We start from the raw sequence: 22,518 nt of genomic DNA, 5'->3' as shown, positions 1-22,518 counted from the left end.
GCCTAAAATGGATAAAATAGGCGAAACTTGACCTGGCCTCTATAGAACTAATATCAGGGTTTTCGACTTCAAGTCGTCCAGCTGACTTGACCTGTATATGAGGTACTAATACGATTTTTGTTTAAATAGAGAAAGTCGGGATCCAATTCTTGGATTCCAATCCTCTGGCAGACGTCTTGCATTTTAAGGTATATCCATGGCTTTGATTCTTGCATGTCGCCGGAGTATAAAATGTTCGATTGCACCCGAACTTAGACCTTACATACTTGTTTAAAATAAATTAAATTAAATTTGTGTTACGGAATCTTAAAAATCATAACTTTGCGGCAGCCTTGTATAGTATGTGTATATATGGTATTAGAGTGGATTGTTTTATTTTTTTTTTATAAAATAGCCTATGCGTATTTTTTTTCTTTTCACCGAATTCTAAAGTTTTTATAAAGAACAGTTCTGCAAAATTACCTGCTTTTAGCTTTGTAGTTAAAGGCAGGATACCAGAGAGATATGTGATGCGATGTCCACGACAACCGGTTCTACGCACCGGAATTGATTCGGATTTCATCCGACCAAGGGCTATTTTTTCGGATCGGTGAGTACTAATTTGTGTTCGTCGTCATAGGAGCAATGCCTTGCAGCAGGGTTGCTCCGTATCCTCCTGACTCGTGCTGGCATTGAGTCCAACCCGGGCCCGCAGGAATTTTTCTGCTGCGTATGCGACAAAAGGCTCCATCTAAACTTCACCTCGGTCAGGTGTAATACATGCAATGGATGGAGCCATCTTAAGACTTGTTCAGGCCTTAAGACTCACAGGGAGTGAACCACGCGTGACGTGGCCCCATGTTGCCTACGCAATACTGCGACACTAGCCTTTACGGCTGTGCAATCAGGACACAGTTCGCGCGCTGCGCCGCCACTCACCCTGAGTAGCCAACAGAGTACCTCCACGGTCCCCAGGAGCTCAAACAGGCAACATAGCTTCCCACCAACCTTCATCCCGCTCCAATCCTCGTGCGAGAACCAACCAGCAACTCTTGGTTCCTCGCACAGTCTGTTCCGTGTGCGAGACCGTCATACGTCGGAATGTTACATCAGTTCAGAGCAATTCCTGCAGTGGCTGGTGTCACTTTCCGGCGTGTTCCGGCCTGTGCACCACACGTGAGTGAAGTGAGTCGTACGTTGCCCTATGCTGCAGGAGGTTGCCCCCGCAGCACACAACAGTGGCGTCGCTAACCAACACCCCAGTGCGACAACCACCCATGCGGGTTCTGCAGCTGCAACAAATACCACCTACACGTCACTCCCTCACCCACGGACACCCGAGACAAACTCGTATACTTCATTTTGCAACGGACTTCAGAGCAAGATCGAGGAGATAGTTGCACTTATGAATCGGGAACGTGTATCGATAGCTGCGGTCCAAGAAACCAAGCTGAACAGCCGCTCAGATCTTTTGAGTTGTGCCGGTTTCAACGTGTTATTGACGATTCGACATTCTGCACAATGAATGACGAAGCCCTCACTAGAGTTATGGGCACTTGTAGTAGCTCGCCCGATATTACCATTGCTAGTGGTGGTCTGATAAATAGCATAACCTGGCGAACTATGCTAACTCTGGCATCAGACCATCTGCCCATAATTATCTCGATCGAGAAGCCTGCTGTCGTTTCTGTGGACAACCGTACCTTCATTAACTTTAAAAAAGCTAATTGGGTCGGCTTCACAGAATTTACTGAAAGCACCTTCAACGCTCTACCTATTCCTACATACGTATGCGTTGGCGAACGTTAATTTCAAATGAGTATTGAAAATCGGAAAAGTGGTCCCACTACTGAAACCTGGGAAACCCGCCAACAAAAGGGGAATCTCATCGCCCGATAACTCCTCTCCTCTCCCCAGTAGTGAAGACACTTGGGGCCTTGCTACTCCCGACTTTCACTCACTACCTGAACCTAGCCAGTCACCAGCATGAATTCCGAAAAGTGCACAGCACCACCACAGCACTTAGCGTCATAAACGCTCAGATAGGTCGTGGCCTCAACTAGAAACCACTCTGTGAGAGAACGATCCTAGTAGCGTTGGACTTGTCAAAAGCTTTTGACACAGTCAACCACACAACGCTACCGCAGGACATTGAATAAGCTACGCTTCTTCCAGGGCTAAAGAGGTGGACCATGAACTACTTGAACGGTCGTCAGTCTGTTTCGAGGTGAAACATCTAAACTGAGAAGAATTGAACAGTGGGTTCTGCAGGGTGGTGTCCTTTCCCCGTTACGTTTAACTTCTACATCTCGAAACTCCCGCAGCCACCAGAGGGGGTTTCCATAACCTCGTACGCAAATGACTGCACGATATTGACGTCGGGCAATGGAATCGATGGCATGTGTTCGAAAGTGAACAGCTACCTCTCCGACCTTTCTCGTTTCCTCACTGCACGGAACCTCACACTTTCCCTACCAAATCCACAGCGACCATATTTACAAACTGGACGAGGGAGTATAGACATGAACTTAATATTGCAGTCGATGGCGTCAAAATTCCCTAAGATTTTAGATGTAACCTTCGATAGTCTATGCTCCTTCTCTCCCCATACGACGGCGATTATCGGCAAGGTACAGAGTCGCAACAAAATCCTCAAGTCTCTAGCCGGCAGCACATGGGGAAAAGACAGAGAATCGTTGTTGGCAACTTACAAAGCAAGCGGCTGGCCGGTCCTTAACTACGCAGCACCAATATGGTTGCCTGGATGCAGTGGTACGCAGATGAGGAAACTTCAGACCTGCCAAAATACTGCACTCCGGACCCCGACGGGATGCTTGTTGATGTCTCCCATCGAACACCTACGTAGTGAGACGCTTATGTTCCTAGTTAAGGAGAATAATGAACTCGTCTCCAAGCAGTTCCTGCTGGGAAGTTTTCGTAGAAACCATCCTTGCAGCCATTTGCTTGGAGCGGAACCGCCTCCTAGGAGCATCAAGAGGTCATTCCTCGACTACGTCGACGACGTCGTACAGTACGCCGACCGGACTTCGGACGCAACTGGCTTTCGACAGGTTCTGACCGCCATTCACAGTGGAGCTATCAACACCTTCACTGACTCCCTTCCCGTGAATGGCGTTCTTGGAGTCAAATCACCACCTATCGCAGACGAAGAGCTCCAGTTGCCGCGAGAAACGCTAGTGACCCTGGCGCAACTTCGTTCTGGATATTGTAGCAGGTTAAACTCCTACTTATCCAGAATAGACCCTGACATACCCAATGTATGTCCTGGATGCAACGAGCCTAGATGACTAGATAACCATTAAAACAACAATAACAGAGATATGTGATATAGTTGTCCAATTTAGCCGATTCCGACAAATTATCAGAAAATATCAAAATGCACCTATGTTTTAAATTTATTTCGGATAACTGTCGAAGAAATTTTTATAATCGCTAAAATATAAACTTCGCCTTAAAAGCGGGCTTAAACCCAACGAATGTAAATACCAAAATGATTATATATCCTGAAAAGTGAAATTTATTGCTTTATTTGATTTTCTATTTGGTTATGGGTATATTGCATTAAAAAATAAACTTAAATGTTGTACACTTGAACTACTAGTTCCAAATAGGCCATCATCTTAAAAATAAAAGTATTTAGCAACGGTAAAGGTATGCATATCCTTATATAATAATAAATACACTAATTAACAACGGCATGCCTCTGTAAATTTGTAAAATACTGAGAAATACTGTGTGTTTTTTCACATCGAAGTATGTGTCTCGAAAACCTAAATATTCTTATTAAAAATTCTCTACCAGAAAAATGGAGTTTTTATTGAAAATGTGATAAAAGCCGGTCGTGCACCTATTAGTAACGCGCGTATATATTTTTCAGCGTTACTAATTAGGTCATGAGGGGTTTTTATGTATTTTTTGTAAGAAACTAAATTTAATAATTTTAGTAAAAAATGTATTATATATATATATTTTTTTTAAATTTTTTTTTTATTGGATCTGTTTTGTGTTTTAAAATGCGAACAAGTGATTGTTCTAAGCATTTTCGGTTGGAACCTTTGTATTACATCAATATAAGTTGCACAAGTCCCACCCGACAGTTGAATGCCATACATCTATATCGGCGTTATGACCTCATTATATAAAAGCACTTTGTTGTCTAGGCTAAGTTTAATGTATTTATTTAAAAGCCAATTTAAATTTGCAGATATTTTACTACATAATTGTTTTCTATCTAGGGGAATACCAAGATAAGTTACTTCGTTTGTTTGGGGTAATAAAATATTGTTTTGTATTTTTACTGGCGGGCACATTTTTAGTCTTAGCGAAAATGTAACATGCTTACACTCTTGTTCATTCACATGTATACGCCAGTTGGCTAGCAATTCTTCGACAGAACTTAAGTGCTGCGCTGACATTCTTGATGCTTTTATGTGGCATTTGTTACGGCTCAATACATCCGCAAAAGTTGATGTAAAAAAAAATGGGTAGTTATAAATCTTGTCGTGAGGACACTAGAGTAATGGTTACCTACTCTCCGTTAGGATTGTAACGATTAGATAAGTTGTCGTCGAGGTAATCCAACGGTAGGCACAGGGAACGTGTTGTTTCGACGGGGTCGGCCCATAGGGACAGGAGTTTCAGATGTTGTGTAGGGTTAGCAGGGCATTCAAAGAGGTGGTTAGCGTACGCCATTCACTGAAGGTGTTAATGACTCCACTGTGAATGGCGGTCAGTGCTTGTCGGAAGTTTGTTTCGTCTGAAGTCTGGTTGGCGTACTGTTGAATGTCGTCGACGTAGTTAAGGAATTACTCCCTGATGTTCCTAGGAGGCGATTCCACTTCAAGCAGGTGCCGGCAAAGGCGATTTCTACGAAAGCAACCTGGCAGGAACTGCCCGTCGTTGACCAGAGTGCAGTGTTTTGACAGGTCTGAAGCTTCTGCTTTTCATCCAGCCATAGGTGCGGCGTAATTTAGAACCGGCAGGCGGACTGCCTTGTAAGTTGACAACAAAGTTTCTTTGTCGTTTCCCCATTTGATGCCGGATAGCGACTTGAGGACTTTGTTGTGTACCTTGGCAATAATCGCGGTCGTATGAGGAGTGAAGGAGCACAGACTGCCAAAAGTTATACCTAAAATTTTAGGATTATTGATAGTCGGAATCTAGACGCCATCGACTGCAATATCAAGTAAAGTCTGTACTCTTTCATCCAGTTGTAAATATGGTCGCAGTGGAATTAGTGGGGGATATTGTTAAATTCCGTGCAGTAAAGAATTGAAAAAGATCAGAGAGATGAGATAGCAGTTTATCTTTGAACACATGCCATCGATTCCATTGATCGACGTCAATATCGTGCAATCATCAGCGGACGAGGTGATGGAAACTCCTTCTGGTGGCTGTGGTAGTTTAGCATATAGAAGTTAAACAGTAGCGGAGAGTGGACACCAACCTGCGGAACCCCCCTTTTAATTCTTCTCAATTTTGAATGTTTGCCTTGAAATAGTTCGTATGATTGACGACCGCACATTTTGAAGGATGATCATTAACTAGTCCACCTCTTTAGTCTTGGAGGGAGCGTAGTTTTTTCGTTGCCCTCAAGTAGCGTTGTGTGATTGACATTGTCAAAAGCTTTAGGGTCATGCTGCTTGTTTGAGCTCATATGAACCGTAGCGGTCCTTTGTTAGCCACTTAGGTGGAGTGGCGGCGTAGTGCGCAAAATTGGTCAAGATTGTACAGCCGTCGAGGCTTAGATCGCAGTCGTGCGTTGGCAGCGTAGCAACCCTGTTGCCAGATGTTACTCCAGTGATGACAAACTTAATCTAAAACTTATCGATCAAAACGAGATTAGATTTGCGCCCTTGGCCGGATAAAATTCAGGACAATTCCGGTAACGTAGAACTGGCTGCCATGGAAGTTGAAAGCATCCTTTGTTTTTCCGTTTGGGAAATAAGAACTGGCCAGAAAGTGCTTTAATGCTGAAAGAAAAAGCTAAAAACCTGCATTCAGAATTAGAGGAAAACGAAGCTAACTTTAAAATTTCAAAAAAATATACGACATTCGACTTCTTCAAATATCTGGTTACCATTTTATAAAAAAAACTAAAAAAAGCTAAAATGACCAAAGTGCACCTGCTCAGCGATCAGATATATAGGGTGATTTTTTAAGAGCTTGATAACTTTTAAAAAAAAAAAAACGCATAAAATTTGCAAAATCTCATCGGTTCTTTATTTGAAACGTTAGATTGGTTCATGACATTTACTTTTTGAAGATAATTTCATTTAAATGTTGACCGCGGCTGCGTCTTAGGTGGTCCATTCGGAAAGTCCAATTTTGGGCAACTTTTTCGAGCATTTCGGCCGGAATAGCCCGAATTTCTTCGGAAATGTTGTCTTCCAAAGCTGGAATAGTTGCTGGCTTATTTCTGTAGACTTTAGACTTGACGTAGCCCCACAAAAAATAGTCTAAAGGCGTTAAATCGCATGATCTTGGTGGCCAACTTACGGGTCCATTTCTTGAGATGAATTGTTGTCCGAAGTTTTCCCTCAAAATGGCCATAGAATCGCGAGCTGTGTGGCATGTAGCGCCATCTTGTTGAAACCACATGTCAACCAAGTTCAGTTCTTCCATTTTTGGCAACAAAAAGTTTGTTAGCATCGAACGATAGCGATCGCCATTCACCGTAACGTTGCGTCCAACAGCATCTTTGAAAAAATACGGTCCAATGATTCCACCAGCGTACAAACCACACCAAACAGTGCATTTTTCGGGATGCATGGGCAGTTCTTGAACGGCTTCTGGTTGCTCTTCACCCCAAATGCGGCAATTTTGCTTATTTACGTAGCCATTCAACCAGAAATGAGCCTCATCGCGGAACAAAATTTGTCGATAAACACATTTCGAACCGAACACTGATTTTGGTAATAAAATTCAATGATTTGCAAGCGTTGCTCGTTAGTAAGTCTATTCATGATGAAATGTCAAAGCATACTGAGCATCTTTCTCTTTGACACCATGTCTGAAATCCCACGTGATCTGTCAAATACTAATGCATGAAAATCCTAACCTCAAAAAAAATCACCCGTTATAATGCTGGGAGCTTCTGCTAGGAAAAACGTATGTCTCCAGTTTAGAAAAAAGAGCCTTTGGTGTTGCTCTTTTTTTTTAATTTTCAGTGTCCCATTGAGTACAAGAACTCATAACCCACCCACCCCGCAGGTACAAGTTCCTTTGAACTTTGACAAAAATTTTCTAAAGTTTAGAGTTTTTAAGGTGAAACAAGTTTTAAAGGGGAGAAACTTGTTAATTAAAGGTCTTCTGTTCGTCAACGCTCATTCAACCGATGGATCAGAATGCAATGAAAATCACGAAGCTGCACTGCAGAAACAGTTAATGAAACAGTCTGTGAAGAAACCCTAGCTAATTGCTGGAAGAATACGATAACGATGATCGAACAATCGATCTCCTTAGTGGTTTAAATCCTGAGCTTTGTTTTTGTCCGCAGAAATTTTCCAAGATATATGTTATTACGTTACCAACCATTCGTGAATGGAACGAAGATATTGCGGTAGATATTGCAGATGACGATATTGAACCAAGAGACGGATCAGAAGAAGTTTGAGTCTTAGAAACACCGGATAAAATCAAACCAAATGAATCAGTTGAAATTTTCAATAAAGCGCAACAGTGGGCTAGTCATGGTGGCGTCGATGAAAACAATGTGAGTGTACTGGGACGCCTAAGGGAGAAAGCCGTATTTCAATTACTATAAAACAGAAAATGCAAAAATAAATATTTGAATTTAAATGTGTAAACATACATGCATTAGCTTAATTTTTTTGGGTATTCGAAAACGTGATCATATTAAAAATGTGAATTGTCTTGGTTTTAAGTAGTTCACGTTTTCGAGCGTGCGCTGTACTTTTAAAGAGCACTGATTTTTAACATCAGCGGTTGAGTAGCTTAATTTTATCGAACTGTTTAATTTTAAGTGATAAAAGTTTTTTCGCTTAACATTTTACGTTGGAAATATAATTTGGTGTTTTTTAAGGTTAATGATTTCGAAATAAAACCTATAACTACGGAGGACATTTACTACGGAAATGAAGACATTTCGACGGATGACAAATTTTTTAGCATGGTTAACCATAACAGGAGTGTTATGCAGGTGATGGAAATGGATATATCGAAAGTACATGAGAATGAGGCTTATCAAACATATAAACTTGTAAATGTTAATAATGACGTGGAAATCAAAGACATCACTAAATACTTTAACGATCAGCATACATTTGATTCCATACAATCAGTAAATAATGCGGGAAGGAGATTATCAAATACAACTGAGGGACCTATGGATATTTCTATGCATTTGAATGAGTGTATACAAAAAAATTCGGAAAGTGAGTGCATATATTTTACATAATTTAATTCATTATAATTTTGAATCACTTCATTTCAGACAATCAATCTTCTAAAGGAGATTTACAAATAACAGTAACAACAGAAACGAATGTTCCAAAAATGGATGTCTTAAGAAAAGTGTGCTCCTCATCTGAAAATATATTTTCGGGTACCTTAACGAAAATAAAGAATTACCGTCCTCCATTCGAGAATTTAATAGATGAATCAGACCCAGATGATAAGCCTACGAATAATAGCTCCTTTTTGAGTACAGAAGTTAAATTGGATATTAAAAATTATGAGAACAGTTCATTACGTAGCGTTAGTTACAACTCGCCTTTGTTTCCACCAATTAAAAGTAAGAAGCTCAATCTTCGTCAGTTGAATGCTGAAATTTGTGATGGAAAAATAATCGTGTTTCCTAACAAAATTAAACAATGCTTCTTAACTAATCCTAATGTTAACTCTTCATTTAAAACGATTTTAAAAGATGGTATTAATAATATCTCATACGATATAAATACTAAGAATTATTCATTAAAATTTTCGGATTGTGAAGATATGACATCAGACAGCACAAGTTTTCTTGTGAAAGAAAAAGTAGGCGATGAGACGGGTTTGGGAAATGTGTCAAAACTGTCTAAAAATGGATTCAAACGAGATACAATTCAGTGCAGCTCCGAAATTGATACGTCAGCTGTGTTAGCAGCTTCATTTATAAAAGATATACATGTTGAAAATATAAACAAAGATTTTCACAATTTTCAAAACACCAACGAATTAACATCTGCTAATTATATGTTTAATAGCGAAGAATCGAATGAATCATCCAAAGAACTTATGAGGTCAATACATGATATCTTAGATATGAGCTTAAATTTAACAAATATTCAAACTGTAACAAATGTTCTACCCAAAAGTATAAAATCAGTAGCTTCTGCAACTTATGATGAAACAAAACATGTCCCCAAACTTGATGTAACTCCACAAAATAACAAAAATCTTTGTAAACGGAGGCATACTATATACTTTAATCAAGATATTGCACCATTAAAAGCTCACATACACTCCGAGTCAGGGTTAGATAGCTATAAAATTGATACAAAGCAATCACAGGATATACATTTGATAGAAGATAATTATAATAATGAGTTTAAATGTACTCCGGTTTCGAATGTTTCAAAATGCAATAAAACGGTTATGATGCGGCAGAAGTCCCTTGATTTTAGTGACGGTAGTAGCGATTCGTTGATATTAAATTTAAAAGAAGCAAGGGCTGCATTATCTTCTAATTGTAAACGTAGAATTGAAGGTACTCCACATCGTTCATTCTTAGAGTTTGTGCATTTAGAAAAAGAAGTGGAAAAGGATGATGAAATATCTTTTGATAAAAGTGTCCTCAATGATCTCAAAATAAAATCGCTGGAGGGACAGGCTCTTCAGAATATAGGAGAAACTGAAGAACAAAAGCGAAGTAAAAAATAATCTCTTTTAATAATTTTTCAAATACTAACTCGTCATGTTTAAACCTTATAGGAATTGATAACCTCCACAGATCTTTGATATCAAGTCCCATTTCGGATTTAATAATTTATAAACGGCCTACAGCAAATTTGACCCCAAATTTACCATTTCCCAAAAAAAGGCAAACACTCATTTTCAACGACTGCCCGATGGACGAATCTATAAACAGTTTCAAACCTGAGCCTAAAAATATAAATTGTGATAGTATCAATGAATATAGCTTTAAAAAAAACGCAGTTACTGAATTAAAGGACAAGAAAGAGTACGTAGAGAATTTTAATGTCATGTAAGTATTTATTCAAAATAATAAGATCCAATTTTTATATTATATCTTATATATAGAAATTAAACTTTTAGTTATACAATGTTGTTACTAATCCTCCATATTTATTCAAAGGGTTCAATGCGAGCAAGCCGCGGGAAAAGCTAGTACTATATAATTACATAATAGTTTTCTTTACCTAAAACTTTTAGAGATTGATATAAATTTACCAAATACATATAAGGTCTAGTAATAAGAAATATACTATTTTCTTATTAAATAGAAGGTTTTATTTAGCATATACTCGTATAAAATGGTTACATTAGGTCAAGCGCCCAGCGCTTTTGTTCGACGACTTAATACCATTTTGGAGGCAATTTCATAATGTTACTCTCCTAGAAACCCTACACCAAATAGAATTTTCAAACTTCCGGCTGAATTTATACCATATAATGACATTCGAAAAACATCTTTTCCTGGTAATAATGAGTTTGATGTCAAAAATGATAAAAATGGTGTAACATAAACATTCCGTGGTGTTGTATATTTACATAATATCTAACTTATTAAAATTTTCTAAATACAGTTGAAAAATTTCCCTAATCCCTAAAAAACGATAAACAAAATAACAAGTAACGATTTTATTTATTTTATTTATTTTAGACAATACGACAAACTATTAACTTGCCACATACTAATTAAATCGTCTTTGAATTTCATTAAGGTACTCCATAAAGAATACATTTCGAGTTTCGCTACTTTTTTCATCATTCGAAAGACCATTCTTTAACATTTATTTTTTGAAAATTATCTTTCAAATGTTTGCTCCGGCTACGTGTCATATGGTTCATCCCTGAGTTCAATTTTCGATGACTCGTTCGAGCATTTCGACTGGTAACTGACGAATGACACTCGACTGCGCCAAAACGTGAAATTATATGCTCACTGAAGTGTTCTCTCAATAAATCCATTAATTGATGTGATGTGTGGGAAGTGGCGCCGTTTTGTTGAAATCAAGTGTCGACGAGATCACGATCAATTTCAGGCATCAAACAGTGTGTTATCATGGTGCGATAACATTCGCCATTGACAGTTACGTTCCCACCGGGATCTTTTTTGAAGAAATGGCCCTCATCGCCGAAGATGTCGTTGTCGTCGGATCTTCTTGGAACCTTTCAAAAGTCCATAGAGCGAAGCGCCTGAGAAGTTGAGCGGCTTCAGTTCTTGCACAAGCTATTTTGTATGCTTTCAATTTAAGATCTCGACGTAAAATGCACCAAGTCGTTCGCGTTGATGCGATCGACGCCATGTCGATTATCTACGGTCTTCGTGCACAGCGTAGATGCCCCTAGATACCGGGATCCCCTGTGCTGAATATCAGTCCCATATCTTATTTTAGTGCTTAGTCGGGGCATTTGGTCGTTTTGAGGACGTGGCAGTGGTCCGATTGCGCCCATCTACGAGCTCCGCCTTACTTTTTTGCCAATGAACACGTGTACCAAGTTTCACCAAGATATACTAATATTAATAAATTGCTCAAGTTTCAGCTTGCACGGACGGACGGACGCCGAATTGCAACTCCTGATCATTTATACATATATGTATGTATATAGTAGACATAGTAATCCTACATCTATCTCGTATAATTTTGCTGATACAATTGTTAGATGAACAAAACAGTTATATAAAACAATTCAACAAAATTCAAAAGTATTTTAACAAATCTGATTTATATATACATATATTATTTTTAATACTTTTATTTGCTTATCCCTAAAACGGCAGACGGTTGCCAGATGTTCTCTTCAAATTGGAACAAGATATCTTCAAAACTCTTCCTTTGAGAATGAAAACCGTTTCAAAAAACACTGTTCCCCACTCTATTCACTTCCTACAAGAAATGCTGTAGCGACCGTAATAATTTGAATTTTGATTTCAAAACTTGAGAGAATGTTTATTATAGTGTATACGGATTGTCGCATAATGCAACAAAAAAATCAATTCCTCGAAAATTTCACACTGAGACGATCCCTCAAACCGTCGATATATCTTACATATTGGCTTATTCGAAGTCTTATGTTAGGTATATGTGAGATAGGATAACAGAAAAATATGCTATTGGTGTATCATTGAGGCTCCTCACATGCCACCATCAATATACACACTCCCACGCAAACCTTACCACCTCTTTTGTCCGTTTTTTTTTTTGCAAATACCGTGATTTAACTTATCAAACCTTTCTAAAAATTAAAATATATACAGAATAGGATATAATACTCAATAAACGAGTAGCATCGTAAGGAAACTATGAAAATAATTTTTCTCGTATATATAAATAAGAATTATATTTTGTGTTCTAATTTTTTAATATTCGAAAATTTTTTTTTTGATAATATAACTGCTTGCATCCAGGCGGGCATTGAAACAACGAGGTTTTCAAGGCATTCGGCCAATATTTCCTGTATTTGTATTTTGATCAGTTCTGTTTTTGAGCTTGGCCCGTTTTGAGCTACTTTATTTTTCATGGCATGCCAAAGATTCTTGGTCGAGTACAAATTGGTAGAATTTCATGGCCATGCCATATGCGATATCCCAAGGCCTGCAAACATTTTCCGAACCCATCATCATCCCATCAATAAAAAGTAAAGGATCCCGAATATAAAAAAGCACGTCCAGACCATTTGACTTTCAGAATGCTTAACCCTTCTCGTCACATTTTCGGCGATGCGTTCCCCCGGAAATCGACGGACATACGGTAAATGGTCGTTGGAGTGCAAATTAAATCTACGTTCATCCGACCATATTCCCGTTTTCCACTACTTTAAGGACCAGTTACGGTGCGTTTTCCCCCTTCAAGGAGCAAGCCTCATTTTCTTCGTAAAAAGCCGTTTAGCCACAGGTTTCCGCGCATGCAAACCATACTTCTGCAACCTCCTCCGTACTCTTTTCGCACTTATTGCTAAATTGTATTACTCCTCCAGGTCCCGTCTTATCTCTACTCTATCCTAACTTTACTACAACGTTCGAAAGGGTCGTTCTGGTTGATTTTTTTTTTAGTAAATTGATTGGCTACATCCTATTTTTTTCAATATTTCGCGAATCGCTATTCCTTCCTTAAAAATAATAAATTTCTTATCATGCGTTAATTGCTTATATTTAACGCACCTTTTTAAATACGTTTTGCTTACTGTTCGATTTCTCATAAACTATTCAAATATATTTCTAAACAATTCAAACCTCAATGTCAAACAAACCTTCACAATTACAGTAAAAGTGCATATTTTCATATGAAAATTTACTGTAGCAAAACCAACCGGATGTTTGTATATCCCGATATTAGTTATATGTAGGCAGGGTTAATTTCCATTCGATTTTATTCATTATATTCAGAAAGAATAGCACACTATGTCAATTTAATTAGTAGTTCGGTGTTTTCAATGAAAAAATGGGCAGTGACACGCCAATTGTCAATGATTATATCATTTTGCGAGTAAAATTTTGTGTTTGACGCTTTCATTCACTGAGTTATCGAGTTATTGCAATTTTAGTAGTTTTCAACTTGACAGTCATAGGCGGAGTGGGCGGGTTTATAATCTGATTTCAACCATTTTTATAATTTCGAAGGAAATTATAAACATAAATACATAATGTTCAGATAAAGTTTGGTTCATTTAACCTAAGTGATTTGGTTATGTACATTAAACAATACCGTAAATAGTTTAATACCATCTGCCGGACTGTTATAACTGGAGAAAACGTCTGCCATTTTAAGAATAAGCTAATAAAAGCATTAAAAATAATATATACATACAGAGTTTGTCGGGAAATTAATAGAACTGATTTTCTTCCGCCGCGACTCTACTTCGAAGCGTGCGCACGATGACTGCATTCGGTAGAGGATGCTCCTAGCTAATAAACGAGCGGTTGGTCAGTTGTCTCCGAGCACCTGGAGAGTCAGGACAGACATTTTCGGGTGACGTGCTTCTGTGAGTGGTGAAAGCCGAAAATTAGATCAGAGGTACGTGATTAAATTCTGTGTGAAACTCGGTAAATTTGGCTGAGACGTTTGATATAATCAAGCAGGCTTACTCAGATGTTGCTTTAACAAGAAGTGTTGTGTTTCGGTGACACCAGACTTTTTTGGAGGGCCCGGAAAAGGTCGCTGATGAAGACTGAGCAAATCCAAAGTGAAAACGATGCTCATTGTCTTTTTTGACTTCCACCATGAGTTTGTTGCTCTTGGACAAACCAAGTTTGTGTGGAAGTCCTCTAGAGACTCAAACGAAGGGTCAATCGGGTCCCACAAGACATCGCAGCCGATTGGAAGTTGCACCTTGTGAGCAGTTATCTAACCAAGGCCGGCTTCCCAACGCTTCTGCAGCCGCCCTACAGACCAGATGTGGCCTCCGGACTTTTTTTTGTTTCCTTGCGATTCCTCCGATGTGTTTAACGTGGGTACCTGCTGACGACAGTCTTATTCCACGGCGCTTAACACAGCACAGCGGATCAAATCAATGCGTTGATCAGCGCCCTGAGAAGGCAAAGCATTTTCAGTACCAATTGGCAGTGTGGAATGGATACACTAACCACCTTGGTCGGGTTCGAGGTCGATCTAAAACCTCTGCTGTGATTTAAGTCCGGCACGCGGTTGCAATGCAACTCCACATTCAACTGGCAAAGTCAGTTCTTCCCGCTTTTGGGTTTTAACCACAACCACCACCATACTGCTCTGGACTGGTGGCCAGGGGTTAGACCCCATACGTACATCACATACGCACACCACTCATACAAAAACTAACCCTAATTTCCAGTTAACCGCCTTCGCCGCTTAAACAGTTCACGCGCAAACGACCCAACTGTTTGGTATTCCGACTAGTGGAGATCACACCACTAACATCTAATCGTCCATCAGTCCAGTTAATTCTCATACCACCCAGATCCCTAATGTCCTTGTACATCGGGCACTCCGCAATTAAATGGGACCAATTTTCTGACCCCACCCCACAAAAACACCCCGACGTATCCGATAGGTGCCTCTGATGCAAAAATGCATTCAGAGGCCCATGCGCCGTAAGTAGAAAACCCAAACTCAGACAAAATCTGAAGTCTGGGTTATCCTCAACGAACCCAACGTCCCGAATGTACTCGTAGGTCACTCGGCCATAGTCCCAACGTTCTTGCCACCTACGCCTAACCCTATCATCTAGAAGCCTCTTGCTACCTAGATATCCCTCCCTCTCCACAGATGGTGCGACATACAGGCAAACAAGCAAGCATCATACAACGCTGTGTTGAGCGGAGTTTTTGAGACCCCAAGACAGTCGTGGCTGCCTCCCACCATACAGGTGCTCCATATGTGGCACAGGCCACAAACAAGCCACAATATGTGGTGCGGACAGTACGACGTCCGAGACCAGAACCGCTCCTCAAAATCCGTCGTATTTTGCCTACGGTTGCCCGCAGTCGCTCCTTCACATTCGCCAAGTGTGGAGTAAAACACATCCTTTCACTCATGGTCAACCCCAGATATTAGACAGGTAGGGCTCTAGGGGCTCGCTATATTTACAATATAAACTAGCGACAATCATCCTACCGAACTCCCCTTCCATGGCTACACATATACCCAGTTGTGAAGAAAACGCAATCGTAGCGTGGATTATTCACAATTATTGCGGCGTTAACTCTAAGATCAGTGAAGACCTTAAAACCCCCAGGAAGGCCCCGAACCACACCATTGGTGGCGTAGGGCTCCTGGAGTAGAGCAATACCGCACCCACCCTCAACCATGCAACCCCCCAATTCCCACATTACGGCATAACAGCCCTGACAGTTGAGCTGGATAATCCCCCCCCCTCAGTGTCTGGTGAGGGCGCGCTCAACAATGCCACAATAGATAGGGCAGACAGCTGACATCATCAGATGCCCAGCTGGTCTACCCTTAAACTCACAGTTGTGGCAATGGGGTGCTGCGACTCACGCAAAGGCCCGCTCAATAACAGCGAGCACCCAAGCGGTCGATTATAGCGTGCTCGCAGTGTCACAGCCCACAACCCCAACCAGTGGTCGGATTAAGGCCACTCAATTGGCCGCCGGCCGGACAAAGTCCACGTAACGGTCCGGAGTCGACCGATGTGGCGTTGAGTCGAATCGCACCGTGGGCTAAACGGTACGCTTTTACGACCGTTGGTCCTTACAGGAGTCGCAGAGCTATACTGGAACCTTGCGAAGCTTCCGCCAATAACAACAACGTGGATGACCACGTTGTCCGTATATTACTTGGTAATAATTAAATTACTTACCGCTATGTCGCGACGATTTTGTACACAAAAATGCACGAAATTGTACAAAAATATGTACCCGCATAAAACACTCGCGGTCACTAACCCTCGCTACCCACGATCGCACAAACAATTCCACTAACCGCAACGCTCACGCGCCAGGCATTAACGGTGTCCGCTAAACTGCGTAAACAAATGACCGCACAAAAGAAAATCGCAAAAAATCACCGAAAAATACACTTGAAAATATCGCAACGATGCGCACGCACGTCTATCCGCGTCGACAGTCAACTAACGAGTGATTTTTTAAGAGGACAGAAGAGATCCAAGCAGCATGTACTTCGGTTCTCAAGGCTATTCCGGTCAATGTCTTCCGTGACGCCTTCAATGCTTAGAAATCGCGCTGGCAGCGCTGCATTGAATTAGAAGGAGCCTATTTGAAAATGTTAAACTATTTATTTTATTTTATTTTAAAAACGCTTGGCACGAGGTAATATCTTACAAAATGGGCTACCATTAATTTTGGGCGTTGCATTCTTTGTACTTTTTAATTTGGCCGGCAGCCTTGTTAAAATACCTTCGAAACACTTAATTTTCGTATCTGTAGTGACGCCCGATTTCAGGTAATCTGTCATATAGTCTTTACCTATGACTCTTAGACTATGTATGTGTATATAAATATTTACTCGAACGCTGTCTGCGAATCGTGCGGAACTAGAGTATAATGTAATTGAGGTTTGCAGCGCGACATAAGGTCTATTGTGCCCTCTTCTCTATCACTTATATTCACAAAGACCCAGTACTCTGAATTCCAGGTACTTGCTGGATGCTATTCAGTGGTTGTGATCCTTATCCTCGTCCAGGGGCCTTCAATAGCAGCTTTGCACGGTGCATACTAGGTGTGTTCAAAATATATCGCGAATCGTAACTGACAGTTTTCTTCGATTGCAGGGGCGTGGTGCATCATGAGTTCTTGCCACAGGGAAGAACGGTCAATAAGGAATATTACCTGCAAATTATGCGCAATTTACGCGAAGCAATCCGCCAAAAACTCTCGGATTTGTGGAAGAACAAAAATTGGCTTTTGCACCACGATAACGCCCCTGCTCACACACATCGTTGCTTGTGCGCGACTTTTTGGCCAAAAACAACACACTAATGATGCCGCAGCCACCGTATTCCCCAGATTTGGCCCCCTGTGACTTTTTCTTGTTCCCTAAACTGAAGAGGCCCATAAAAAGACGACGTTACGCTTCTCTTGACGAGATAACGACGGCATCGAAGGAGGAGCTGAAGAAGATAAAAAAAAAGTGATTTTTTGAAGTGCTTCGAAGATTGGAAAAACCGTGTGTAATATCTCATGTGGATTACTTTGAAGGGGACAAAATAGATATTCATGAATAAATAAATAATTTTTGAAAAAACACAAAATTCGCGATACTTTTTGAACACACCTCGTATCTATTGCTTGTTGTCAGTAACTTTCTTTGTTCACTCCCTCCTCCGTGCAGCTTCTTTATGGTTTGCGACATCACCGTAAAACGAGGCCCATCATTCTAGAAATCGCAGCGGAGCGGGCGCGTTCGCCGGCCAGTTTATTGTCGGCTACCCCTTTATATACCGGCGTCCAGATCAGGTGTACTTTTTGGCATACTGATAGACTATTCAGCCTTCCTACAAGTATGCACTCCTCCACTAAAAGTGATTTAATCTCATACGCTTACGATGAGTTCGCGTTGCCGTTCGTGTCATGTCCACCCGGCGAGGATCATCAAGGCCACTTAGCAAGACAAGGCTTCTGGTTGAGGGGGTACTTTGTCAAACCGTTTCTTCTTGTTTTTGCCCTCGCCGGTCTCGTCTCGTTTTCAGTCGTCAGTCGAACGGGTTGGTTGGCGTTTTTTGTTCTGCTTTTGCATATTCATCCTATTTCTTACGACGTCTGAGTCAGCATGATGAGTTTTCAGATCTGGTCTATACCAAGGGGAGCACAAATATCCGCCGCCCCAGAGTCTCTTGATTCGGTAAGGCCACTTTTACTTCCGAAGACGGCCCGGTGTTGGGAAGGTTCCGTTAGAATACAGCTGAATTTACCTTCTGGCTATAAATCATCCAATGGATAGGGAAGTCGCATAATCTCGGATTAGAAGGTGGCTGCTCTTAATCATCGTCCGCTTTCAGCCCCTGACAACCCTTCTGAAGAGTGTTGTGCAGGACCACTCAAAGCAGTTGGGAGGGACCGAATGACGTTGTGATTAAGCCCCTACACCATCCCTGATCCTGTAGCATATTTGCATTATCAAAGCATTTATCGAAGAGGATATGTCGATCGTATGATAATGCGGCTTTATACATGGGTATTCGTTGATTTTTCTCCATTTCGTGGCATTTACACACTACAGTATATTGGTGCCGCACAAATAGATCGGTCAAAATCAAGTGCTTATACGAAAAACTTTCCAAACTAGTTATTTACATCGGGCTATTATAGCATGTGCCTGCCATATAAACTGACTAATCAGAGTCAGGTTCATGTATGGAATATATTTTTATTTGACAATATATCCTAGGCATAGATTATTGTCGAAGACATTGCTATTTCTGAACACGAACCAAGATTTATAGGGTTATATATCAGGTCCAGGCCTGAAACATAGATGGCGCTACTAGAATTAAACCTATGTGATTGGTAGATTGAAGACGATAAATGCAGTAGAAACCTTAAAGAGACTATTTCCGACAAAAACATCCATAAAGTCCATAAAAGAATTCTGTAAACATATTAAAGGGTTAGGGGTAGTCAGAAATTTCAGAATTTTTTATTTTTTTTGCATTTTTATTAAGTGTAATATCTTAAAAATGTTCTCTGAAAATTTCACGTTGATCCGATAATTAGTTTTTGAGTTATTCGACAAATAATAAAGAGAGCTCGGGCAAACAAAGCGCTAGTGTAAAACTTTAAAGGCGTTTTTCTCAAAACTATGTTTTTTGAACCGGTGACAACCGTAACTCGAAAACCGCTCAATAGATTTTAATGAAATTTATACAGCTTTTAGAATACATAATAAACTCGGGCCTGATCGAAAGATTTTTTCTTTTAAAAAATTTCGATTTTCTAAGACCAATTAGCTGTTGATTTTTTCTCAAAAATTTAGAAAAGAATTTCCTGAGGCCGCCATTTTGTTTTGTTTTGGAAAAAAATTCGGCCCAGGATTATCTATTTATAAAACTAATTTTTTTTAGCCGATTGATTTTAGAAGAATCTCCAAGGACTTATAGTTGCCACCGCAAGTACCTTTTTTTGAAACTGGGTCAACACAGACAACTATAACTTTGGAAATAAAATTTTATTTTTTGAAATTTTCGTGCCTTCAAGTCATCACGATTTAATAGCAAAAAAAAAAATACTGAAAATTCTCATTTTGTCGTGCCTCTGACTTCCTCTAACCCCTTAAGTGAACCTGTACATCATACCATATCATATTCACGAATATTTGGGTACGAGAAAACGCTGTGCAAAGTATGTGCCGCGCAAGCTCACTTCTGACCAAAAACAACGACAAGATGTTAATTTGGTGTAGTGTTTTACTTCGAAGTCCAACCGACAGTCGTCCAAGTGGACATCATGCGATGCACCCGCTCCAAAGAGTGAGAAAACGCTACAGTCGGCAGGCAAAGTTATGGTGTCTGTGTTTTGGGGTGCGAATGGAATAATTTTTAGATCCTACCTTAAAAAAAGGAAGGATTATTGACAGCGTCTATTAAATATCGTTACTGAACCGTTTGGAGGACAAAATCGTCAAAAACCGTCAGCATTTGAAGAATTCTGTAAACATATTAAAGGGTTTCACCAAGACCGTGTCACAATTCAGTGAAAGCGCTGCCAAACATCCATGAATTAGGCTTCGAATTGCTTCCGCACTCACCTTATTCTTCAGATCTGGCCCCACCGAAATAGTGCTCAGAATGCTCGCTTGGAATAAATGTTTTTCAAATGAAGAGGTGTTCGCCGAAACTGAGGCCTATTAAAACAAAGCACAAATCGTACTACAAAAATAGTATGGAAAATGTATCAGCCCTGAAAAGAACTATCTGGAATAACAAAACGAATTTTGTTTTTTACTATGGTAGGCCGTGCACTTTTCACTTGATCAGTTATATGTATGCACATAAATGATCAGGATGAAGAGACCAGTTGAAATATGGGTGATTATCTGTCTACCCGTCCGTCTGTGCAAGCTGTAACCTAAGTAAACATTGAGATATGATACACGTGTTCGTTGGTGTAATCGAAAGGTCGAGGTCGTAAACTGCCACGCCTATATAACGTCATTAAACCAAAATCTATAAAGTTGCATAACTCAGCACGAAATAAAAATATTAAACTGTAATTGAGCATAAGGGATTAAGGGTCACTTGTGAGCTAAGAATTTGAAAAAATGCTCGTGGCACCGCCCTCTAACATTTAATGTAAATATCTCCTATATCATTCATGCTTTTAACGGGTCTTTTCAATGGGGACGCTACAAAAGTAGAGCGATAGAGGCAGCAAACGACGAAATTCGGAGTCAGTGACCTCAACTTTAAGAGCGCTACGTCGAATTTATGGTCGTCAGAATCGTCCTGTCAGATGTTCCCGTGCCAGTGAGACAAAGAAGTGCTCGTAATGTCGAGAATATTGCTGCCGCTAGCGCATCAATTGAGGAAGACCTAAATCAGTTTCTCACTGGTTGTTCTCAAACGTTAGACATCTCTGTGACGTCGTTGTGCGAATTTTGTGAAAAGACCTTGGCCAACATCCTTACATGATCAAATTGAGATTTTCGTCGAAAAATCATCTTCAGCAATGAGACTTATTTCTGGCTGAATGGTTTCGTCTGCAAGCAAAATATGCGTTATGGGTCAGGTAGCAATCTACACGTACTCCATCCATTGCATCCCGAAAAATACGGTTTTGTGCGGTTTATGGGCCATACTGCTTCCGTGATCGGCATATCACTGTGAATGGGAATCGCTACCGCTCCATGATAACCGAATATTTTCGGCCCGAATGTACTTTCACACGATTTCATTGATATCCCAAACCGTTTTTGTTATTTATAGCTCTCTTATTGAAAAACAAACTAAGGACTTTTACCGACACTGTTAAAATGGATTAAATCGGATGATAACCCCGCTAACTGCCTATATAACGGTTCTGGTAAAATTACTTAAGGCGCCATAAATCGATAAATGATTGCGTCAGAAACATACAAGTTTTCTCCCAAGATTATAGGAAAGAGCTTTATAGGAGCCACTGTCAAAATTTGCCGATGGGCTTGGTTTCGCCCATATTTAAATATGAAAACTTTTATCTCGTGACCTGCTAGAACAATGTTAATAAAATTCGTTACGTAGCATTGTTCTGGCATTCCTATATCGCAGTGCGAAAATATGAGAAATCGTACTACGACAATGCCTACTTCTAATATAACATAATTTTAAACTCCATCTGGTTCTTTCAATTACTAGTATGCAAATGAGCTTTTCCGCTAATAATGCCTTTGATGTGTGTCGCTTTATGACCAATAATTATCCAAATCGGATTAACTATCTGAAACTCAGTAACATGTACATATATACATGTATTATAGAAACTCAGAGAAAATCGTTATCGGGGTAATAACGCCCTTTGTCCCCATACATTTAATCGAAAAATTTTCGAATTTCGGGCTGACTTTTTATCGCAAATATCGGGCAATATGTGAGTTATCTCAATGAAACTGAAAGAACATGTTTTTTTATTAACAATCCATCTTTGTACATGAAATGTATAAAATCGGGTAAAAGTTTGCCGTAACCTCCATTTAATTAATATCACGGTCTTAAAATATCCGGTTGACTTTACTTCATAAATATTGGGATGGTATGTGAGGTCCTTAATATAACTCAGAAGCATATTTTTATACTCTCGCAACAAAGTTGCTAAGGAGAGTATTATAGTTTTGTTCACATAATGGTTGTTTGTAAGTCCTAAAACTAAAAGAGTCAGATATAGGGTTATATATACCAAAGTGATCA

General features: G+C 40.0%; 2 protein-coding genes across 6 annotated transcripts in view; one reads left to right on the top strand and one right to left on the bottom strand.

Annotated features, from left to right (window-relative positions):
• LOC105234165 (abnormal spindle-like microcephaly-associated protein homolog) overlaps positions 1-22,518 on the bottom strand; it is a 347,510-nt gene that overhangs the window by 38,734 nt on the left and 286,258 nt on the right. The window lies entirely within an intron of this gene.
• Positions 1-22,518, top strand: part of LOC105227743 (uncharacterized) — an 81,495-nt gene that overhangs the window by 31,391 nt on the left and 27,586 nt on the right. For 3 of the 5 annotated variants that reach the window (XR_007421632.1, XM_049448000.1, XM_049448002.1), the window contains 3 exons: positions 8,045-8,396; positions 8,456-9,871; positions 9,934-10,207. Coding sequence is in view for 4 of the 5 variants with exons in the window: in XM_049448000.1 (XP_049303957.1) it covers positions 8,045-8,396; positions 8,456-9,871; positions 9,934-10,207 (2,042 nt within the window). In the remaining variant the exon portion in view is untranslated. Of the gene's footprint in view, positions 1-7,486; positions 7,715-8,044; positions 8,397-8,455; positions 9,872-9,933; positions 10,208-22,518 lie in introns of those variants that run through there. The other 2 variants (XM_049448003.1, XM_049448001.1) reach the window with 2 other exon arrangements.

This window comes from Bactrocera dorsalis, chromosome 2, assembly GCF_023373825.1.
Source record: "Bactrocera dorsalis isolate Fly_Bdor chromosome 2, ASM2337382v1, whole genome shotgun sequence".
Taxonomy (NCBI): Eukaryota; Metazoa; Arthropoda; class Insecta; order Diptera; family Tephritidae; genus Bactrocera; species Bactrocera dorsalis.
The sequence above is the reverse complement of the archived record's forward strand: the minus strand, read 5'-3'. Positions and strand labels throughout refer to the sequence as shown.